The following is a 25,251-nucleotide window of genomic DNA, read 5'->3' on the forward strand; positions in this document are numbered from 1 at the left end:
CCCCTCTCTTGCATGTTTAAGTGTAGAAGGTTCTTCTGCATCATCTGAATTAATAAATCACCATTTTTACATATTTGCAACAACATACTTCACGTTTCTGTTATTCCCTATTCTACCTTTTGGTCTTTTGTGATTAGGTCTCTTTCTCAACGTCACGTCACCTGCAGCCATCATTTGAAAAGCAGTCTTTATCGTTTAACTAACATTCACCTTTTCTTCCTCAACAAATATGAATTAATATATCTCTGTAGGAGATGAATGCATCAGTGTAGATAATGCTTTGGTTATATTATTTTATTATTTAGTTTATTTCTAAGTGTTTTATGTTTTTTAAAACTGATCTGTACGCCCAATGTGGGGCTCAAACTCTCAAGCCCAAGAACAGGAGCTGTACTCTCTACTGACTGAGTCAGGCAGGCTCCGCTGCTTCCAAGTCTTTAGCACTTCAATCTTGAATTAGTGACCCATGTTGATGTCATTACATTAACACTATTTTATGCTTGTCTAGAAAGTTAGTTTTAAATTGTCATTGTGTTTCAGACTGTTGTTTGAGATAGCTCCTTGCCTAACCTAGTCTCATTCCTACTGCTATCCTTTGTTCCATAAGCTCTTAGTTTCTTTTAAAACTTACATTCCTAGGGGTGCCTGGGTGGCCCAGTCAGCTGAGTGTCTGACTCTAGATTTCAGCTCAGGTCATGATGTCAGGGTCATGAGATGGAGCCCTGGGTCAGGCTCTGGGCTGACTGTGGAGCCTGCTTGAGTTTGTCTCTCTGCCTCTTCCTCTGTCCCTCACCCACCTAGCTTCTGTGTTCTCTCTTTCTCTCAACAAAATTGTATGTTTCTATATTATGCACATACAAATATTCATACACTTTTTTTCTTAAATATTTTCTTTATGTATTTGATAGAGACAGAGAGTGCACAAGAGAGCATAGCAGAGTGGAGGGCAGAGGGAGAGGGAGAAGCAGGCTCCCTGCTCAGGAGCCTGATGCTGGGCTGGATCCCAGGACCCCGAGCCCAGGACCTGAGCCAGAGGCAGACATTTAACCGATTAACCATCCCAGGTGCCCTGATTCATACGCTTCTATACAAATTCATGAATGCAATCTTATGCACATTGTAAATGGCCTTTAACTATGGTTCAGTCTTTATATATATATATATATAGCTTATCTCCCCAATAGTACTTTACAGACTTGCCCCCATCAACCAGTATAACGCTAATTCTTTATTTCAGTAATTGCATAATATTTCAGGGTGTGGCTGGGTCATTGACACTTTTGAGCATTTTTCATATTCTTTCTCATTAAATTGCTATTACATCAATTATACAAAGATATTTTGAGATTGTGTTAGAATGCTGGTTCTCCACCAGGGGCAATTTTGTCCTCCATGGGACACCGGGGGATGTTCAGAGGCATTTTAGGCTGTCAGATAGGGGAGGTGTTTCTAGAGACCAGAGATGCTCTAAACATCCGATGATGCCCAGGACAAACCCCAGCACAGAGAATGACCTGGGGCTGAATGTCAATAGTGCTGAGATGAGAAACCTTGAGGAAATAATGCATACCTATATTTTGGTATGGTCTTCAGACCATTTCCCCCAAATGTTATAACACTTCACATTTCTTCTACAAAAATTAAAGAATACCACTTTGCTACCTGTTTATAAGTTCCAATCCCAATCAATGTGACAGCTCTTTAAGTTTTTTGACAGGCTGATGGGTATGGAAGGGATTTGTTACTATTTTCATGAACAGTGAGTTTGAGCAAATTCATACATTTGGTCACCAATTGATTTGCCCATGATTATTATATGCCCATATATTATATGCCCATTTTCTACAGTTGTCAGCATTTCAAATAATTTTACAGATTACTGTTTCTCTATTGAATTCTATGGAGATATTTTGGCCATAAAAATGTTTTAAATTCTATTAGTTAATATATAAATTCTTCCTTCTGTTTCTTGCCGTCGTAAGATGGTTTTCCCTATAGATTTTGTTCTATGTATTTTTTTTTATTTTGGAGATTTTTGGGGTCATTTTAAGGACTTTTTGTATTTTTTTAAATCTCTTTTCAATTTCTGTATAATTGACATGCAGTGCTATATTAGTTTCAGGTGTACAATATAGTGACTCAACAAACCATATACACTGCCAGTGCTCATCATGATAAGCATACTTTTAATCCCCTTCATCTATTTCACCCATCCCCCCGTCTACCTCCTCTCTGGCAACCACCAGTGTGTTCTCCATATTGAAGAGTCTGCTGTCTTGTCTCTTTGTTTTCTTTGCTCATTTGTTTTGTTTCTTAAATTACATATACAAGTAAAACCATATGGTATTTGTCTTTCTCTGACTGACTTCTTTTACTTAGCATTATACCCTCCAGATTCATCCATGATTTTGCAAAAGGCAAGATCTCATTTGAGGTCATTGATACCCTTTATCTACCTCCCAAACTCCCCCCTGGCAAACCAGTTTGTTCTCTGTATTTAAGCGTCTGTCTGTCTGTTTGTTCATTTGTTCCATATTTAGGCTACATAAATAAGTGAGGTCATATGATATTTTCTTTACCTGACTTATTTTGCTTAGTATAGCACCCCCTAGATCCACACATGTTGTTGCAAATGGCTAGACCTCCTTTTTTATTATGGCTGAGTAATATTCCATTGTGTATATCTATATCTATCTATATCTATATCATTCTATCTATCTACTATCTATCTACTATCTATCTATCTACTATCTATATATCTTCTATCTATCTATCTATCTATCTATCTATCTATCTATCATCTATCTACTATCTATCTACTATCTATCTTCTATCTATCTATCTATCTATCTATCTATCTATCTATCATCTATCTATATCTCTCTATCTCTATATACCGCATCTTCTTTTCCATTCATCTATCAGTGGACACTTGGGCTGCGTCCATATCTTGGCTATTGTAAACAATGCTGCAAAAAAAACATAAGGTGCATATTTAATTTCAAATTAGTGTTTTTGTCTTCGTTGGCTAAATACCCAGTAGTGGAATTACTTGATCATGTGGTATTTCTCTTTTTAATTTTTTGAGGAACCTCCATACTGTTTTCACAGTAGCTGAACCAGTTTGCGTTCCTACCAACAGGGCATGCGGGTTCCCTTTTCTCCACATCCTCACCAATACTTGTTATTTCCTGTCCTTTTTATGCTAGCCATTCTGACAGGTGTGAGGTGACAGTCTTATTCATTTAGATGTCACATAAATGGAATTATTTTATTTCTTTCTCAGATTGTTCACTGTTGGTATGTAGAAACGCACCTGATTTTTTGAGGTTTGCCATTGTTCCAGTTACTTGGCTGAATTAATTTACTATTTCTACTAGTGTTCTTGTGGCATCTTTAGGATTTTCCACATATAAGATACCATCATTTGCATACATACATTTATTTCTTCCTTTCCAGTTTGGAAGCCATTTACTTCTTTTTTTTAATTTTTTTTTTTTATGTTATGTTAGTCACCATACAGTAGTTCATTAGTTTTTCGCATAGTGTTCCATGATTCATTGTTTGCGTATAACACCCAGTGCTCATTGCAATACATGCCCTCCTTAATACCCATCATCCAGGCTAACCCATCCAATTGCTCTGGCTAGAACTTCCAGTGTTCTGTTGAGAAGAAGTTCTGAAATCAGGCTTCCATGCCTTGTTCCTGATCAAAGAGGAAAAATGTTCACTGAATCCCCATGGAGTATCATGCTTGCTGTGGGTTTTTCATAAATGGTTTTATGTGGAGATAGTTTCCTTTTATTCTTAGTTTTTAGTATTTTTATCATGTTCCATACACAAATGTAAACATTAAATTTCTTGATGCAGAATACAAACAACAATTTTTCTGCCACGTTAGTAAAGCATGATTATGTCATGTTATTTTCTCTTATTTTGCTAGTCATCTTGACTACGTGGAATGAGAGAATGATACACAAATTTCTAGAGAATGATACACGAATTTCAGAATTTGCTCTTCTGGGATTTTCGGAAGAACCGGAATTGCAACCCTTCCTGTTTGGGCTCTTCCTGTCCATGTACCTGATCACTGTGTGTGGAAACCTGCTCATCATCCTGGCCGTCAGCTCTGACTCCCACCTCCACACCCCCATGTACTTCTTCCTGGCCAACCTGTCCTTTGTAGACATCTGTTTCACCTCCACCACCGTCCCCAAGATGCTGGTAAATATACAAACACAGAAAAAAACCATAACTTATGAAAGCTGCATCACGCAGATGTACTTTTTCATACTTCTTGCAGGTTTGGACAACTTCCTCCTGACTGTGATGGCTTATGACCGCTTTGTGGCCATCTGTCACCCCCTGCACTACACTGTCACCATGAACCCCCAGCTCTGTTCACTATTGCTTCTCGTATCCTGGATCATGAGTGCCCTGCATTCTTTGTTACAAACCCTAATGGTGTTGCGGCTGTCCTTCTGTACAGAGGTGGAAATCCCCCACTTCTTCTGTGAACTTCGTCAGATGATCCAACTTGCATGTTCCGATACCTTTCTTAATAACATGGTGCTGTATTTTGCAGCACTGTTGCTGGCTGGTGCGCCCCTGGCTGGGATCCTTTACTCTTACTCTAAGATCGTTTCCTCCATACTTGGGATCTCATCAGCTCAGGGCAAGTATAAAGCATTTTCCACCTGTGCATCTCACCTCTCCGTTGTCTCCTTATTTTATTGTACAAGCCTAGGTGTGTACCTGAGCTCTGCTGCTCCCCAGAGCTCCCACGCAAGTGCAGTGGCCTCGGTGATGTACACGGTGGTCACCCCCATGCTGAACCCCTTCATCTACAGCCTGAGGAACACAGACATAAAGGGGGCTCTAAGTGTATTTTTCAGAGGGAAGCCATAAAAGGGCCATTTTTCAACTACTACCTGTGATTGCAGGCTTAATGCCTAACAGCCAGACATTGTGATTCTTTAACCAGATCGTGAAAGAACTTCATCCTTCTATGTATATCCTGGAGATTCAATTTTCCTAAAGTTCATCTGCTCTATAGAATTTAAATAAGTCCCTTTGTTAAACTTTCTGCTCCTTCTGATAGCCAACAATCTTCCTTTTGTCTTCTTAACTTCCGAAGTTAATCCCAACCTTGAATCAGAAACATTTCGGAGATTCCCATTTGCCTCATATAGTGATGACCTGTACTAGTTTTTGAAATAAACTATATTGGCAACTGAGGCCACTTTTAATAATTTTATTGTAGAGGAAATTCTGAGATCACACTTTTTCACTCTATGTCTACCATTTCTTTCTATGTTAATAGAATGCTCTTCTTGATAATAGAGACTTTAAGCTATGAGTTTGTTTTGTAGCTAGTCATGGGGTTTCGTGATCCTCATTAGGATTCTGTTCCCTTATCAGCTCAGCAGCCACAGTATCCCTGGCACAGAATCGCGAGGCAGAAATAGCTTATGCATTAGTTATGCAACTAATGAATCATCGAACTTTACATCAGAAACTAGGGATGTACTGTATGGTGACTAACATAACATAATAAAAAAACATTAAAAATATAGCTTATGCAAAACACCCTCCCAGTGTTACCTATAGAAAGACAAATTTGCATAAACCAATTGACTTAACATGGGCTCAGGATCAGAGAAAATCTGAAATATGATGAAGTAAAATTTTCTATCACACCATATTTTATTGTGGAAAATATGTTTTTCACATGACGATGTGAATATGATGATGAATATCAACGCACTGAGCTGTAGGATATGTGGTGTCCCTGTTTAAATGGTTCTCTTAACTGGAGTGAAGAATTTAGTGCAGATTTTGTATTATTTAATTGGATGATTTTGCTGTTTCTAATTGAAAATTTCAAACCCTGCCTACAAATATTACTCCTTTCATTGCCCTAAACTTAAATTCCCCCCTTTAAAAGGTTGTCATAAAACTTACAGTGTGAATGAGTGAACAATTGGTCATTAATTTCTTTTTTTAATAATAATTTTTATTATGTTATGTTAGTCACCATACAGGATATCCTTAGTTTTTGTTGATGTCATTAATTTCTTACCTTTTTTATGCTCTAAACTCTCTTCAATCCTATGATCAAAGGATGACTCAGACAAGAGCTGGAATTCCTGCCCAGTGAAGCTCTGGGAATGGAAACTTGTGACTGAGGATCCCACAAGTTTCCTGCAAAAACATGCAGGTCGTTCCAACCTCTACCAGTTACCTGGAAGGGAATCTCAATGACAGTCACTTTTTAGTACAGTTATTTGGAATAAATGTGAATAACCAGGTCATTATGAATAGTCCTTTCAAATATTGGAACAAGTGTCAAAAATAATAAGGAGTAGATTATTTTTAATATCCTCAGATCTGTTACATTGATTATTGTATCAGTCAGCTATTGCTGCATGACAACCCATGCCAAATGTAAAAGATATAAGATAATGCTTCTTTTAAAATCACATGGGGGACTACGCTGGGGAAGTCTTCTGGTCTCTGCTGCTCTCCTCATGAGGCTTCTGTCAGCTGTGGGTCAGCTGGAGGTGCTCTGCTAATCCTGGCTGTGTTCTCACATTTGGAACTTGCTAATGGTAGGCTGGTCTGGGTTGGCCATTGTTAGTGCATCTGGGCTCTGCTCCACATGTTTGCTCCTCCTACAGCAGGCTACCCTGGACTTGTATACAGGAGTTACAGGAGAGGAGCAGAAACACAGCAAGGCCCCTTTAGGCACACTGTCATTCTCAGCATACACTATTAGTCAAGGCAAATGAAACACGAATTTCAGCCCAGATTCAGAGGTGAGAGGCTCCACCTCTCAATGGGAGGAGCTTCACAGTCACATTGCGGAGCACCTGGATACAGAGATAAGTGGTGAATTGGGACCATCCTTCAAAAAGGTTTACCACAAGTGTCATTTTCAATTCACTACAGTTGTATTGGTGTAGGGCATGAAATTGACATACAGAACACTATAGTACAGTACAATGTAGTGATTCAACAATTCTACACATGACTCAGTGCTCATGATGGTCAGTGTGTTCTTAAGGGTTGAGTTTGCAGGATTTTCAATATTTAGTTCATATCATCTGTAAATAAATAAATAATTTTACTTCTTTCTGATGTGGATGTCTTTTATTTCTTTATCTTGCTTGATTGGTCTAGCTAGGACCTGCAGTATTATGTTGGATAAGAAGGGTGAGAGTGGACACCCTTGTCTTTCTCCTGATCACAAAGGAAAGTTTTCTAACCTTTCACCATTGAGTATGATGTTATTGTGAGTTTGTCATACATGGTCTTATTTTATATTGAGGTATATTCCTCCTACACCCAGTTTGTTGAAGTTTTTTATGCTTTTAATCATGAAAGTATGTTGCATTGTGTCTAAAACTTTTTCTGCATGTATTGAGACGAGCATATGATTGTTATATTTCATTCTATTAATGTGATGTATCACTTTTATGGATTTGCTTGTGCTGAACGATCCTTGTATCCTGGGGATAAATTTCACTTGATGATGGAATATAGATCTTCAATGTGCTGTTTAATCCAGTTTGCTAATATTTTTTGAAAAAAAAATTGTGTCTATGTTCATCAAATATATTGGTCTATAGTTTTCTTTTCTTGTACTGACCGTTTCTGGCTTTGGTATCAGGGTAATGCTGGCCTTGTAAAATGAAGTTGAGAATGTGTCCTCCTCTTTAGGTTTCTGGAAAGGTTTGAAAAGGATTGTCACTCATTCTTCTTTAAGTGATTAGTAGAAGTCACCTGTGAAGCTCGCTTGTCCTGGGCTTTTCTTTGCTGGGAGATATTTGATTACTGATTTAATAGGCTTACTCATTATTGGTCTGTTCCTATTTCCTATTTCTTCCTGATTTAGTCATGGTAGTTTGTATGTTTCTAGGATTTATCCATTTCTTCTAGGTTGTCCAATAGGTTGGAGTGAAATTGTTCGTAGAGGTCTCCTATGAGTCTCTGTATTTCTACAGTATTCCTTGTACCTTTTGCTGCTGATTTTATTTATTTACATCTTCATTTCCCCCTTTTTTTTTGGTCTAACTAAAGCTTTGTCAATTTTGCTTAGCTTTTCAAATTATTGACTCTTTCTTAATCTTTCTATTGGTTTTCTTGTCTATATATCCTTCTTAATTCAATTTTATGGTTTATATATTATTAAGTGATTAATGGAATTCACCTCTGAAGCTCTCTGGTCCTGGGCTTTTCTTTCCTGGGAGACTTTTGATTACTCATTATTGGTTTGTTCATATTTCCTATTTCTTTCTAATTTAGTCCTGGTGGCTTATACCTTTCTAGGGATATATCCATGTCTTCTAGGTTGCCCAATTTGTGGGAAGGAAATTGTTCATAGCATTCTCCTATGATTCTTTGCATTTCTATGAAATTGGTTGTAAGGTAACAAAGTTCCTGATGATTTTATATTTTTATTTTAAAAAGTTTTAAAACGATTATTTATTTATTTATTTATTTATTTATTTATTTGAGAAAGAGAGAGTGAGAGAGAGGCATCTAAAGAGGGAGTGGTGAGAAGTAGAGGGAGAGAGACAAACTGACTCCTTGCTGAGCATGGACCCTGAGGTGGGGTCCTGAGATCATGACCTGAGCTAAAACTAAGGGTCAGATAGTTAACTGACAGAGCCACCCAGGTGTCCTGTTACTGATTCTTTTTTTTTCCCCTAACATCTTCTTTCATGATGGTAGAAGCGTTTCCTTTTTTATTATTATTTAAATTCAATTGGCCAACATATAGCACATCATTAGTTTCTGATGTAGAGTTCAGTAATTCATCAGTTTCCTATAACACCCAGTGGTCATCCCATCATGTGCCCTCCTGCTACTGATTTCTAATTCTTTGCATTTCTCCCCTACCATTTCCTTTGGTATAACTAAAGGTTTGTCAGTTTTGTTTAGCTTTTCAAGAAGCTAGCATTGTTAATCTTTCCTACTCATTTTCTGGTCTATATTTCATTTAGGTATGCTCTGATATTTGTTATTTCTTTTCCTCTGCTGCTTGGGACTTAGTTTGTTCTTTTTCTAGGTCTTTGAATCATAAACTGAGGTTATTTACTTAAGGTTTTTAATTTTTCTTAATGTAGGCATTTACTGCTATAAACTTCCCTCTTACAGCTGCTTTTGCAACATCCCATAAGTGTTGGTAGGTGGTGTTTTCACTGTCATTTGATTCAAGATTTGTTAATTTCTTTTTTGTTTTTTTCTTTCACCCATACATGAGTGCATGGTTTAATTCCTGCATATTTGTAAATATCTCAGATAACTGTACCCTTACATTCATGCAGCATTATTTACAATAGCCACGACACAGAAACAGCCCAGGATCCATTGTAAGGTGAATTAATAATATTGGCATATTCATACAATAGAATTCAACAAATAAAAAAAGGAAGACATCCTTTCATTTGCTAAAACATGGATCAGGGGTGCCTGGGTGGCACAGTCATTAAGCATCTGCCTTCAGCTCAGGGCGTGATCCCAGCATTCTGGGATCGAGCCCCACATCGGTTTCTCCGCCAGGAGCCTGCTTCTTCCTCTCTCACTCCCCCTGCTTGTGTTCCCTCTCTTGCTGGCTGTCTCTCTCTGTCAAATAAATAAATAAAATCTTTTAAATAAATAAATAAATAAATAAATACCCATGGATCAATCCCAAGGGCATTACACTAAATGAAATAATCAGACAGAGAAAGACAACTAGTGTATGATATCACTTATACGTGAAATACAAAAATCTGAAATCATAGAAAGAGAGAGTAGTTTGCTGTTTGTGTGTGGCTGGGGTTTGGGGAAATGAGCAGATGCTGATATCAGCCCACAAACATTCAGTTATAAAACGAATGTGTCCTGAACATAATGTACAACATTTTCATGATGGTTAACTATATTGTGTTGTAGACTTGCATGCTGCCAACAGAGTACATAGTAAATGTTCTTACAACAAAAAGAAATGTTCTTACAACAAAAAGAAATGGATGTATTCACTAACCTATTGTGATGATCATTTCACAATGTATATGTAAATGAAATCGCCAATCGCAATTTTATATGTCAATTATATCTCAATAAAACTGCATAAATGGGGGCGCCTGGGTGGCACAGCGGTTGAGCGTCTGCCTTCAGCTCAGGGCATGATCCCGGCGTTGTGGGATCGAGCCCCACATCAGGCTCCTCAGCTATGAGCCTGCTTCTTCCTCTCCCACTCCCCCGGCTTGTGTTCCCTCTCTCGCTGGCTGTCTCTATCTCTGTCGAATAAATAAAAATAAAATCTTTTTTAAAAGTACTGCATAAATGAAGAAAAATATTCCTATGTCTCTGTATTCTATTTGAATTTCAAATGTCACCTCATTCCAGTGGAACTCTCCCCATAAAAAATAAATAAAACACAGTACCAGGATGAAAACCATCAGGAATATGTCACTGGGAAGGTCAATCAATAGGAAAACAGTATCTACATAAGGATGCCATGAAGATAGCATCAGTGATACAACAGTTCTTAGTTCCATCAATCAGTGAGTTAGATACAAGTGTCCTGGTCTCTCTGAGTCATCTGGGAAGAATATTGTTTCTTTCTTTATTCTTTAATTCTTAGACTAGGATGGTGATCTACAGGCAAGTGGTGGAGAGAATATATTTCCATTGGGAGGAAAGCTTGACACTGTGGAGTAGAATTTCCATAGCTGCCCCAGAGACACATAACTCAATCTCTCTGTTAGTTCTGAGATCATTCTACCTTTGAAGGTGGAAATGGAAAGGAATCTTTCCAAGTTGAAATTTGTACTAGTGTAGACTGTTTGCAGAGATCGTCCCACATCCCCATCTTTCTCTGTAGTCATGTCTTTGAAAATGTGTGCAGTACCTTCTGGGCTGGATTAGGATATTTTATGTGGTGTGGCCAGCAGGATATTATGGGAGCGGCAGTGGACTTGAGAGCCTTGGTACATTTCTGCTGCTCTGTCTTTGAACTCTGCCTCCAAAAAATGAATTCAACCAGGGGGGCTGCCAGAGGAAGCAAGGACATGTGGAGCAGAGCCCAGTTGTCCAAGCCAAAAGTTGTCCACCCTGGATCAGCCACAGGTAGCTAGCCAGCCCCCAATTATATTAGAATACCCTGGAAAGATCATCAGAGCTCCCAGCTGACACACAACTGACTCAAGACTCTTGAGGAGATCAACAGAGATTAGAACAACTCATCACCATAAAAGTCCACCTGATACTGAAGACATTATAGCAGGCCATTTGCTTTTAAGATGGCCTGTTATGCAGCAACATTCTTGATCATTCTGTTCTTAAAGTTTATTTTGGATACCTGCTAAAAAGAGATTCTAGGGGAGCCAGGGTGCTTCAGTTGGTTGAGTGTCCAACTCTTGGTTTCAACTCAGGTCATGATCTCAGGGTCATGGGATGAAGCTCTGCTTAAGGCTCCATGCTCTGCTGGAAGTCTGTTCAAGATTCACTCATGCTCTCTCCACCCCTCTCCCCCCACTCATCTCCCTCTCTTAAATAAATAAATAAATCTTAAACCAAAAAAGTGACTCTAACGAGGATCCTGTTCAGGTATTAAGTAGAGTTTGGAAGGACATGCATTGTTGTGGAGAAAAATGGTGACCCCCAAATCACAGAACTAGGCAGGAATTCAGGGTCTCAGTGTCCTGAAGAGACATCTTGATTTTAGCCCAATGAGACTTGTTTTTGGCTTTGACCTCCATGACTGGAAGAGTGTAAATTAGTTTCTCTTAAACCCTCCGTGTGGTAACTGATGAAAGCAGCAATAGAAAAGTGACAAAGACATTTCTCCAATAAAATTTTCTTTGACGTAACTGAATTTAAGCTTCTCAATTCAGTCACTTAGCTTCCTTGGTTAAGGGCATTCTGGGTTGAAATCCTACCTTAAGAAGAAGGAAGATCTAAAGTCAGTTTGGAGATATTCGTCTCTTTAGCTGGTGCAGAGAATTTCTCCTTGCATAGATGTCAATGTGGTTCTGTCCTTGAGGCCTCTGGGTATTAAGATAGGAAAAGTGATGTGTTGTGAACATTAAGGCCACCTGTTCTACTCTAAATTTGTCTAAGTTTCTAAATTCTTAGAATTTCATGTGACTGCAAATGTTCATTCTTTTCATTTCCTAACCCTCCAAGTTTCTCTCAAGCTTGCTTTCAAACAATAGATAGGTTACAATGAGTTATAATGATGATTTGAGCCTTGCGCATGTACATAGATGCATGTGAGTGTGTTTTCTTGAAATAAATGAGCACATGAATACACATACATTTACATACACACAACCCTTAGTCTTGAACATTCTTTGGACCCAACAAATTATTTCCACACATTTCATCTTTCTCACAACATCCCTTGAAGTTATCTTTATGATTCTGACATTGTGTTCAGAAAGAAATGAAGGCTGGAGAGATTACACCGTAACAATTGAATAATGAAGTACTTAGGACTTACTGTGGGCCTTCTGGAGTTCTTTGGAAATGGTTCACGTAGTGTGTTCCCATGAGTTTTCAATGACTCTTTCAATGCCTGAAGTTGTATGCTCTAAGTATGTACAGTAAGTATATCACATGTAACAGTGCTCCAATAAAATACATAGAATTAAGTGTGTTTTATTTACTTTATTTACTTCAAATATGTTTAGTATATTGTATGTCATTGTATTTCAAGAAAGTGTTTAAGAGAAGAAATTCTGTTAAAACTACCGAAGGAATTCAGTAGGATATAAAGTCAATATACAAAACAATTGGTTGCATTTATATACTCAAATCACAAGCTCTCAGAAAGAGAAATTAAGAAAACAATCCCATTTACAACTGCATCAACAAGAATAAAATATCTATGATTAAATTCAAACAAGAAGGCCCTCCTACAACCCAGCAATTGCACTACTGAGTATTTACCCCAAAGATACAGGTGTAGTGAAAAGAAGGGTCATACGCACCCCAATGTTCATAGCAGCATTGTCCACAATAGCCAAACTGTGGAAGGAGACATTTAAGGTATTTCGACAAATGAGTGGATAAAGAAGATGTGATCCATAGATACAGTGGAATATTACTCACCCATCAGAAAGGATGATTACCCAACATTTGCACCAACATGGATGGGACTGGAGGAGATTATGCTAGGTGAAATAAGTCAAGCAGAGAAAGACAATTATCATATGGTTTCACTCATTTATGGAACATAATAAATAGGAAGATCAGTAGGAGAAGAAAGGGAAGAGTGAAGGGGGGATAAACAGAAGGGGGAATGAACCATGAGACACTACGGACTCTGGGAAACAAACTGAGGGCTTCAGAGGGGAAGGGGGTGAGGGATTGGGATAGGCCGGTGATGGGTATTAAGGAGGGCACATTTTGCATGGTGCACTGGGTGTTATACAGAAATAATGAATCATGGAACATTGCATCAAAAACTGGGGATGTACTGTATGGTGACAAATATAACAAAATAAAAATTATTAAAAAATTTAAAAAATAAAAAAGATCCCAGAACATGAAAGCAAGGTGCTTGCAAATACAATTTGCATATTGGAAGTAAATGGCTAACAAGTCAAAAATCTATTCAGCCTCTGGTAATAAAATCGTTGCAAAGTGATGTTCCTTGCATGTATTTCATTTTTTTGTTTTGTCATTTCGTTTCCTTGCATATCCTTGCCTTTTTTCCCCCAGTGAATAGCAATGGGAGAGCGGATACTGTGAAATGTATGCCTCAGAAACTGCTGTCATGGGGTAGTATTTACCTCCACAGACCAGGATCCTTCTAATAAATACAGGACAAGCTAAATGCACCCCTTTTGGAAAATTTTGAAAACGCTCTCGCTCCACTGCTCACATCTCTAATTCTAATACTCTGTTTTCCTTCTCCCTTAGCTGCAAACTCCTTGAATATGTTCTGATTTCACAGGAAACACTTTATGCTCCCCATTCCTACCTCTGTCTCATCCAACTGTACTTCCTTTTCGACCACATATTGTCGGCAATGATCACTGTATTGCTGGGTCCAACAAACACTTGTTTTTAAAATATATTAAATAAATTATTTTTATCCTTAGTAGACAACCCAGCAAACAAACATGCAAACTCTTGGCTCTGTATTAGGCTGGTTAGGTTCTTAGGTGACCTCAGGCAAAGGTTCTCGGGTTCCTTCTCCCTGATCCTTTCCTGAAATACCAGCTGAGCTCTTAGATAACACTGGGTGGGGTCTATAAGATGAAAGCCTCCAGGTGGAGGTCCCAATTCCTCCCTGGGGGGGTGATGATGGAGATTGGAGTTCGAATCCCAGACAGGACTGCAGGAAACAGTGGAGCATGGGTCCCCCAACCAGACTTAGGAACCCAAATGCAACAACCATGTCCTGCCTCCACAAGGATGCACCATGATAAGGGACTACAGTGGAGGATATATTTACAACTCCCTGAGTCTGGTCATTAGGCACTGTTTCCATTGTTACTGTCACCTCTGAGCATATTATTTCCCCATGGGCCATTGGTCTGGACAGAAAGGAAGTTTTTCCTGCTAATTCTCTGTCCCCAGGAGACCAGATTAGAAGTCAGTTGAATCCAGTTTTTCATACTTCATCTCCAACCTTCCAGAGTATTTTTCTTTTTTTAAATTAAGTTCAATTAGCCAACATATAGTACACCATTAGTTTTTCATGTAGTGATCAAGAATTCATTAGTTGTGTATAACACCCAGTGCACATCACATATGTGCCCTCTTTAATGCCCATCACCCACTTATCCCATCCCCCACCCCTCTCCCTTCTACAACCCTCAATTTGTTTCCTGGAGTCCAGAGTCTCTCATGGTTTCTCTCCCTCTCTGATATCTTTCCGTTCCATTTTCCCTCCCTTCCCCTATGGTCCTCACCCTATTCCTTATATTCCACATATGAGTGAAATCATTTGATAATTGTCTTTCTCCGATTGACTTATTTCACTTAGCATAATCCCCTCCAATTCCACCCAGTTAGATGCAAATGGTAGGTATTCATCCTTGTTGATGGCTCGGTAATATTCCATTATATATATGAACCACATCTTTAACTGTTCATCTATTGAAGGACATTTAAGGTACTTCCACAGTTTGACTATTGAGTACATTGCTGCTATGAACATCGGGGTGCATGTGCTCCTTTTTTTCCCTACATCTGTATCTTTGGGTAAATATCCAGCAGTGCAATTATTGGGTCAGAGGGGAGCTCTATTTTTAACATTTTGAGGAAACTCCATACTGTTTTCCAGAGTGGCTGCACCAGCTTGCATTCCCAACAACAGTGTAAAACGGTTCCCCTTTCTCCACATCCGCACCAACATTTGTCATTTCCTGTCTTGTTGATTTGGGCCATTTAAACTGGTGTGAGGTGGTATCTCATCGTGGTAATGATTTGCACTTCCCTGATGGCAAGCGATGTGCAGCATTTTTTCATGGGTCTGTTAACCACTTGTATCTCTTCTTTGAAGTATCTGTTCATGTCTTCTGCTCATTTCTTGACTGGATTACTTATTTTTTGAGTGTTGAGTTTGAGAAGTTCTTTATAGGTCTTGGATATCAGCCCCTTATCTGTTATGTCATTTACAAATATCTTCTCCCATTCCTTGGGTTGCCTTTTAGTTTTGTTGACTGTTTCCTTTGCTGTGAAGAAGCTTTCAATCTTGAAGTCCCAATAGTTCATTTTTGCTTTTGTTTCCCTGGCCTTTAGAGATGTGTCTTGCAAGTTGCTGTGGCCTAGGTTGAAGAGGTTAATGCCTGTTTTCTCCTCTAGGATTTTTATTCATTTGTGCCTCACATTGAGGTCTTTCATCCATTTTGAGTTTATCTTTGTGGATGGTGTAAAAGAATGGTCCGTGTTCATTCTTCTGCATGTGACTGTCCAATTTTCCCAGCACGATTTATTGAAGGACTGTCTTTTTTTCATTGGATACTCTTTCCTGATTTGTAGAAGATTAGTTGACCATAGAGTTGAGGGTCCATTTCTGGGGTCTCTCTTCTGTTCCATTGATCTATGTTTCTGTTTTTGTGCCAGTACCATGCTTTCTTGATGATCAGGGCTTTGTAATGCAGCTTGAAGTCAGGTATTGTGATGCCCCCAGCTTTAGTTTTCTTTTTCAATATTCCCCTGGCAATTAGGGGTCTTCCAGACCTTTAACGTCATTGCATCTTATCCCCATTTGAGTTCATGTTTTCTCCAAATCTAAGACTGAGGAACCTGCTTCACCAGGTCTCCTGGACTTCCAAAGTATGGTCTCTGGCAGAGAAGATCTCCCGATATAAATAAAAAATGGCTATTCCCCATTTTAACAAGAGAGAGTGGTATATTAATTTGCTATAAATATATAGGAACTATGTCCTTGTCTTCCTTTTTTATTATTATTTTTTATTTTTACTTTTTTATTATATTATGTTAGTCACCATACAGTACATCTCTAGTTTTTGATGTAAAGTTCCATGATTCATTACTTGCATATAACACCCAGTGCACCATGCAATATGTGCCCTCCTTAATACCATCACCAGCCTATCCCATTCCCCCACCTCCCTCCCCTCTGAAGCCCTCAGTTTGTTTCCCAGAGTCCATAATCTCTCATGGTTCATTCCCCCTTCTGTTTACCCCCCCCCCTTTCTTCTTCCCTTTCTTCTCCTACCGATCTTCCTACTTCTTATGAGGAACTATGTCCTTGTCTTCCTGATGGTTTTGACTAATCAATCAGGTGATTCATGCTGATAACAAAAATTCAGAGCTGCCATTTACTGCTACGTTTTTAAAAGTTTGTTAATTATGAGAATTTAGTTCATTTTATGCACCATACAATGAGTGAGAATCCTATATGGATAATTTTATTTCATTTTTCCAGACATCCACTCTGTCATATTTGTACTACAATGAACCTTATGTGACACTTGTAAAAGTGGGGCTCAGAGGTGTGAAATGAGCTATCCCGAGTTCTGAGCTGAGGGAGGGATGATGTTTGACTTGCTCTCCACCAGATATTTTCAGTTTTCATGCTCTAAGTCATGGTTCTCAACAGGGGCTTTTTTGCCTCCAGACAGCACTTGACAAGATATGGAGAAACCTCTGGTTGTCATAACTAGGGATCTGCTACTGGCACCTCCCTAGTGAGCTGAGCTCAGGGATGTTGCCCCATATTCCACAATGCACAGGATGGCCCCCACCACAAAGAATTATCTAGCACAGATGTCAACAGTGGAGAGGTTGAGAACACTAATCTAGACCCAGAACTTCTCCAACATTACTGTGCATAGGAATCGCTTGAGGATCCTGTTCAATATCAGATTCTGATTTGAAGATCTGAGATCCTATAATTGTAACTATTTCCCAGATGCTACTGATGCCATCAGTCCTGGTCTGTGGAACAGTCTTTGAGTACTACGGCTGTGGTTCAGTGTTTAAGTCAGGGATAGTTGTTTCTACACCTTCTCAACCAAGAATCCTTGTGCTCACCTCAGGTCTGACCTTAGGTGGTCACATGATGGACTCAGTAGGTAAGCTTGCACATGTTCAAGTTTATGTGTGCTTCTTGAGGATTTCCCTCTTGAGCTGTGCTGCCTTAGGGGCAGGAAGATGCCAGATGGAAGACATGCATAGGACAAGGTATGGGGAAAGGGCGTGGAGCTTCCATGCCTTCTCCAGGTATGCCACCAACCTGGGAGCATTCTGAACCATCCTTATGGGTTTCATGGAAGCTTCATAAAAGACATGAAGGATTAAATCATTGGTCACTGGTGATTAGACTCCATCTCCAGCCCCTCTCCCATCCCACGAAGTCAGGGGGTGGGACCTAAAGTTCCTGTCCTTTAACCATATGGTTGGTCCTCCTGGCAAGCAGCCCCACTCCTTAGGTGCTTCCCAAAGTCACTTCATTAAGTTGATGAAAGACAACTTTACAGCTCTTATCACTTAGGAAATTCTAACTTGAGAAGCTCTGTGCCAGAAATGGAGATGAAGACCAAATGGATGTTTTTTGTTATAACTCATATTATCATTGTTATAAATGTAGTACTGGATGAAGCCTTGATTGTAATTTTGTCATGATGCTACCAGTTCTCAAACTCTGGCACAGTGATTTTCAACCAGACATGGTTTTGCCCATGGGGATACTTGGGCCATGTCTAAAGGGATGCTGCCCAATGTTTATAATCCATGAGATAGCAGCCAACACAAATTGCTATCCAGCCCCAAATATCAACAGTGAGAAGGTGAGAAATACGACTCTAGGCCATAATTTCTCTACCTTCATTGTGCATACAAATCACTAAAGTGATAGGGAACTAATGAATCATTGAACACTACATTGGAAACTAAGTTAATTGAATTTAAATTAAAGAAATTTTTCAAATTCTAATTCATTAGGTGTCCAGTGCTCCCAGTGACTCTGTATTTCTAATAAGCTCCCAGGTAGTGTGGATGCTGCAGGTCCTTGTCTGTGGGGGCACAGTTTCAGAGCAAAGCTGAGGTCTTGTGTTAGAGTCACGTGTAGGTAGTAGTTAGGTCTTCTCCACCAGGAATCTTCCTTGAACGTGTTTTTGAAAGAATAGTTTTTCACTCACTCTTTTGGTGGTGACAAATTATGTGCTCAATTTTTTATATTGAAAAGCTCTTGAGTGATATAAAAAATATCTATAAAAAAAGATTTTGTAGCAGGCCTGGGAGGGCCTCCAAAAGACGTTATCCTGAATAACATCTGAAAATATTAGCTTACTTAGTAGGGTAATTAAGATAGCAGAAGGAATAAAACTACTAGTCATTATCTTACAATAAGAAGATAAGCCTGACTGACTCATTTCACTTAGCATAATAGCCTCCAGTTCCATCCATGTCAATGTAAATGGTAGGTATTTATCCTTTCTGATGGCTGAGTAATATTCCATTGTATATATGAACCACATCTTCTTTATCCATTCATCAGTTGAAGAACATCTTGGCTTCTTCCACTATTTCACTCATATGTGGAATATAAGGAATAGTGCAGAGGACCATAGGGACAGGGACATAAACTGAATGGGAAGAAATCAGAGAGGGAGACAAACCATGAGAGACTTCCGACTCTGAAAACAAACTGAGGGTTACAGAGGAGAGGGGTGTGAGGGGATGGGGTAACTGGGTGATGGGCATTAAGAAGCTCACATGATGTGATGAGTACTGGGTGTTATATGCAACTAATGAATCATTGAACGTTACATCAAAAACTGGTGATGTATTATATGTTGGTTAATTGAATTTAAATTTAGAAAGAAGATAAGCCTGGATTAACCACATTGCACCAGTGCAATAACAATGGTCCTCTAAATGTGGAAGAGGGAGGAAGAAGAGTGCAGTCAGAGAGACACTTGAAACTACTGTTATGTTGGTTTTGCAGGTGGAGGAAAGGCCATGAGCCAAGGAATGTGGGGGCCACTGGACACTGGAGCAGGAAAGGGGACGTTCTCCCCTGGAGCATCCAGAAGGGTCACAACCCACATAATTATTTTAGCCCAGTGAGACCCCTTTCATGCTACTGATTTCTAAACCCATCAGAGAATCATTTGTTTTGAGACACGAGTGTGGATATTTGTGACAACAGTGAAAGGAATCTAATACAGATATTTATCCAATAAGATAGCGTTTGCAGGAACTGAGTTTGAGCCTCTCAAATCATTCAGTTAGCGTCCCTTGGGCCAAGGCATTTTGTGCTGAAATCCCACATTAAGTAGAGAAATTGGAGTCAATTTGGAGAGATTTGTCCCCATTAGATGGTACAGAGAAATTCCCCACTGCATACATGTAAACCTGGTTCTGATTTTGGGCCTTTGAGGCATTAAGATAGGAAAAGTAATTCATTATTAAAATTAAGTCACCCTAATTTTTTAAAGATTTATTTATTTATTTGAGGGGGAGGGGAGGGGCAGAGACAGGGAGAGAGAAACTCAAGCAGACTACACACTGAGCACAGAGCTTGACAGAAGGTTGGATCCCATGACCCTGAGATCATGACCTGAGCCAAAACATAGAGTCTGGCACTCAACGGACAGTGCCACCCAGGCACCCCACCCTAAATTACTCATTCTACTTTAAATCTTTTTTTTTAACTATGTTCAATTAACTTGTGTCAAAATTTCTAGATTCTTCTTATTTCACATTCATGAAACATTCTTTTTCATTTCAATATTCTGAAAATTTCTCTCAAGTTTTCTTTCAGCACAATAGATGGGATTATAAACCAGTGTGTGTGTGTTTGCACACATTTGTGTGAGCATGTTTATTTAAAAGATGTGCACGAGTGCACACACTTACGTCCATACACACACTCCTCACTCTCAAATGTTTTCTTTGCACATGACAAAGTGTATTCAACACTTTATTTATTCCTCACAACATGCATTTCAAGTTCCACATTACCTTCAGAAATAAGGAAACAGATGTCCAGGTGAATTACATTTTTAACAATAACATAAAAATGCAGATTAAACTTCCAGTGCATCTTCTTGAGTTCTTACAAATGAACCCATACAGTATATATGCTTAATTCAAGTATGGTGCCCTTAATTCAGAAATTCGTGCGTTTAATATATCTGTAGCTTATTGTATGTAAACTGCAATAGGTGTATGACTTACATCAGATCAAAAGCACCTGTGGCTGTCACACCTGACAGGGGTGGGAGAAATGTATTATAACCATAAAGAAGGCAAAGTGGCACATAAGGATATAGAAATAGCAAAATTCAATAAGGCAATTTACATTTAGTAAATTAATTTTTGCATAAACTGTAAGATTAACCTACATTTTGAAATGGGGTAAATATCATGTACTAGTTGAAGAAAGAAACAAACTACAGCTCCGCACAACATAGCAGATGAGCTTTAGAAATACAATGTAGAGACGGTTAATTAGAGCACAATACATCAGAACAACTCCCAGACGATCTCATCCAATTATAAGGCATCATATGAAGACATGTGTTTTCAGAATAGCTGTTTATGCAGTTTTAGCGAACAGATACACTTATAAAAGCAACCAGGACTGAGAGATTATAAAAACCTGCTTCTTCCCGTTCTGGGCATTTGCACTGATATTTGGGGACAGAATTCATGATTACGCTGCTATTGAAGTTTCTCAGAGCAGAAGATAAATAAAGTGAGTTACTTAAATGCATGCAGAATTTGGATTCAAACAAGTGGAAATTCTAGGGAATAAACAGAAGGAGCCAATTCTACTTCCATAACCTGATCAACGAATAGCAGTTCCTGACTCTAAGGCTGTGAGTCCTGTAATCATGGGCACTTCTTCTACCCCAGGAACATAGGCCCTTACATCACTGGAAGCCAAATGATTCCCTTCAGAGCCCTCTTTATGTCTCTGTTCCTCAGGCTGTAGACGAAGGGGTTCAGCATGGGGGTGACCACCGTGTACATCACTGAGGCCACTGCACTTGCGTGGGAGCTCTGGGTAGCAGCAGAGCTAAGGTACACTCCTAGGATTGTAGAATAAAATAAGGAGACAACAGAAAGGTGAGACGCACAGGTGGAAAATGCTTTATACTTGCCCTGAGCTGAGGAGATCCCAAGTATGGAGGAAACTATCTTAGAATAAGAGTAAAGGATCCCAGCAAAAGGCCCACCACCCAGCAGGACAGCTGCAAAATACATCACCACGTTATTAAGAAAGGTGTCAGAACAGGCAAGTTGGATCATCTGATGGAGTTCACAAAAAAAGTGGGGGATTTGGAAGTGGGTACAGAACGAAAACCGCAACATCATTAAACTTTGTAACAAGGAATTCAGGACACACATGATCCAGGACACCAGAACCAGCACTCCACACAGCCGTGGGTTCATGATGACCGTGTAGTGCAGGGGGTGACAGATGGCCACAAAGCGATCATAGGCCATCACACTCAGGAGAAAGACATCCAACCCGGCAAAGAGTATGAGGAAATAAATCTGAGTAATGCAGCCTGCATAGGTTATGACTTTGCTCTGAGTCTGAATGTTCCACAGCATCTTGGGGACAGTGGTGGAGGTGAAGCAGATGTCTACAAAGGACAGGTTGGCCAGGAAGAAGTACATGGGGGTGTGGAGGTGGGAGTCTGAGCTGACGGCCAGGATGAGGAGCAGGTTTCCAAACACAGTGATCAGGTACATAGAGAGGAAAAACCCGAATATGAGGGGCTGCAGTTCTGGTCCCTCTGAAAATCCCAGAAGAAGAAAGTTTGAAATTTGTGTTTCATTGCTCGGTCCCATGTGGTGGAGGTGACTTCTGGGAAAGAGGGAAATAACATGACTGATTTTCACACAAACTTGCATTACTCACAGATTTGAAATGTTACTCGTTCTTTCTAATCTAGAAATTCGTTTTAATACATTGTGCATGCCTCTGGTCCCCTTCAGGGAATCCCATGTGCCACCATAGTGATGGCATTTTTGTTCCAATCATTTTTTCCCAAAAGGCCATGTGTTCTATAATTTTAATTAAAAAATGCTTCCAAATTTCAGAAATATAAAGTGAGTATTGGCCATGATTTAGGCATTGTCTAGGCAAGGAGTATAGGGTGCTAAAGAACTAAAGTCCCTAACATTCAATGATGGAGAAAGAATACATTCATAAATAAGATAATTAAATAACATTTCAAATGGGGGCAGGTGGTATGAAGAAAAGGGGTCATCACAAATATGAAGTTTGCTAAAACTGAGATATCAAAAACTAATGATGGAACACCACATTAAAATCTAATGAGGTACTGTAGGGTGACTAACATAACATAATAATAAAAAAACTGAAGTACTATATAATAGTACATCATAACATAATAAAAAAATGTTTTTAAAAAACTTAGATACAGTTTAAGAAAACAAAAAGAAATGCCTGTTTCACCCAGCAGCCTCAAGTACAGACTTACAGTGCTGTTGGATAAGGGACAGGTGGGGTTAGACAAGGGACACAAGACTAGGGTCACCCAGGGGGCTGCATAACCAGTCTCACAAAAATCTCAGATGTGGAAAAAGAGACATGATATTTACAAGAAAACCTGAGTTGTTCCCATGATAGTTACAAGTCCACCCTGTTTGTTCTCAATAGAGACATGATATTCTCAAATCCACCATGATATTGACAAGAAATGTACCAAGTTCCCTGGTCAGTTTCCATACATCAGAGAGGGAGGCCAACAGTGAGCAACTCTTAACTATAGGAAACAAACTGAAGGTTGCTGGAGGGGAGATGGGTGGGGGGATGGAGTAACTGGGTGATGGGCATTAAGGAGGGCATGTGATGTGATGAGCACTGGGTGTTATATGCAACTGATGAACCGTTAAACTCTAGGTCTGAAAGGAATGATGTACTATATGTTGGCTAATGGAATCTAAATTTAAAAAATAAACTAAAAATAAAATCTTTATCAATTTAATAGGCCCCAAACAGATATTGTATTGCTATTCTAATTTTCAATTCTTTGTTTACTAATGAGGTTAAACATTTTTATTAAATGTTAGTGGCCATATAGACAACATATAAAATACTTTAAACTGGAGATCGTTAGGAAGAAGTGACCTAAAAAAAATGCATCAGATTCGTTTTCATTTTGCTTTCTGAAATGAGATTGTAACTACATTGCCAGGGAAAATGAGGGAGAGTGTCCTGATTTTCCCACTCATTGCATGGACCCTCAGCTTCTGTCTTCCTTTGACTGGGTAACAGCTGGCCTTTGAAAATTGGCCACAAGGTGATGCTCTCTGCACAGCCCCTTCAAGCCTTATCTTAGGCTCCTTGAACCTTGACCTCCTCTCCTTCCAGCTCTTTGAAGCCTCATTAAAATTTATTCTTCCCTGGAGACACGTTTCCTATTTTGCTTCAAATAGATACTTATCTTTCCCTTCAACCAGGTTGTAAGTTTCATTGAAAGCCACTTATTTTGTCACACTCCTGTTAGCAACCACAAGGCCAGCTGCCTCCAATGTTTTTCAATGGAAATAAATGTAAAGGTTTAAAAGGTAAAAAGAAAAAAAGAAAGAAAGAAAAAAAAAGAACAACCATAAAAGCCCTCAGTGGCAACCCATTCAGAACCCTTTCATTCCTTGGGCACCTGGGTGGCTCAGTCCTTAAGCAACTGCCTTCAGCTGAGGGCCTGATCCCAGGGTCCTGGGATTAAGCCCCACATCAGGCTCCCTGCTCCACTGGGAGCCTGCTTCTTCCTCTCCCACTCTCCCTGCTTGTGTTCCCCCTCTCGCTGGCTGTCTCTCCTGTCAAATAAATAAAATCTTAAAAAAAAACCCCTTTCCATTCCTGATAGCTCTTTCCTTTCCCTTCTTAGACTCCATGAGACAAGAGCCCTGCAACAATGTTACATTCTTTGTGGATGGAACTTGTAAACTGATAGCCAAGGGGTTACTGTGAATTTGCTGCAGGAAGTAAGTGTTACAAGGGTGAAGGCAGAAGCTGAAGGCAGCTGTGTTCCAAATACTGATGTTCTTCACCCCAGGACTTCTCTGTCTCTGCTCCATGGACATTCTGGCCAGAGCCTGCCCTGGGGTCGGGGGTGTCCCGTGCATTCTGGGGTGTTTAGACATTCCTGTCCCCCACATACCCCTCTCAGTGTGACAAGCAAAGCTGGCTCCAGACAGTGATCAGTGATCCCCCGGGGGACAACCTCACACCCGATTAGAACCACACATTCAGTGTAACAATCTCAACATACTTTTTCTAGCATTGCTATAATAGCAGTTTAATAATAAAGAATATGAAAGACCTTCAAAAGTGTGAGTAGCAGTCACTCTGTGAAATTGGTATTAGCCCTGAATAAATACATTAATTATTTAATCAAGCAAAGAAAACAGTGATCACTCACTCTGAGCTAGGTGGAATTGTGCCTCAGGTGGTGATGGGTCAATGTTCTTGGCTTCCATTCTCTCTGACCCTGTCATCTATGCTCCACTGGGGTGTTGGACTCACCTGGCTGTGTGTGTGACAGGAAGGTGTCCTTGTGGGAGTCTGAATTCCTCCCTGGACAGCAGATGACAGAGATTAAAGCTCTGACTTCAACCGAGACAGTAGGAAGGAGTGAAGCATCGGCCCCCAGCCAGAATTAGGACTCGGAACAAACAGACAAGGAGCATAGCCCTTCTCGTCCAAGGTTGCACAGGCTGATGGACTGGGGTCCAGGACGTGTTTAGAGCTCCTCTGTCTGCTCATGAGCACATTTCCCTCTTGTG

The 25,251-nt window shown here is 39.6% G+C and overlaps 2 protein-coding genes across 2 annotated transcripts; one reads left to right on the forward strand and one right to left on the reverse strand.

Annotated features, from left to right (window-relative positions):
- The first annotated feature begins 254 nt into the window (after positions 1-254).
- LOC113249202 (olfactory receptor-like protein OLF4) lies at positions 255-4,908 on the forward strand. The gene is made up of 2 exons (XM_026490719.3): positions 255-266; positions 3,991-4,908. Exons 1-2 carry the CDS (start codon positions 255-257, stop codon positions 4,906-4,908), a joined length of 930 nt encoding a protein of 309 aa, XP_026346504.3.
- A 16,446-nt stretch (positions 4,909-21,354) lies between these two features.
- LOC113249240 (olfactory receptor-like protein OLF4) lies at positions 21,355-22,287 on the reverse strand. Its single transcript, XM_026490754.2, has one exon. The coding sequence runs from the start codon at positions 22,285-22,287 to the stop codon at positions 21,355-21,357; it is 933 nt and encodes a 310-aa protein (XP_026346539.1).
- Positions 22,288-25,251: the final 2,964 nt, after the last annotated feature.

The sequence above is a fragment of the Ursus arctos genome, unplaced genomic scaffold (assembly GCF_023065955.2).
Source record: "Ursus arctos isolate Adak ecotype North America unplaced genomic scaffold, UrsArc2.0 scaffold_14, whole genome shotgun sequence".
In the NCBI taxonomy this organism is placed as follows: Eukaryota; Metazoa; Chordata; class Mammalia; order Carnivora; family Ursidae; genus Ursus; species Ursus arctos.

Bases quoted from the DNA above. Each gene is read 5' to 3' on its own strand.
- LOC113249240 (XM_026490754.2), bottom strand. From the start codon at position 22,287: ATGGGACCGAGCAATGAAACACAAATTTCAAACTTTCTTCTTCTGGGA.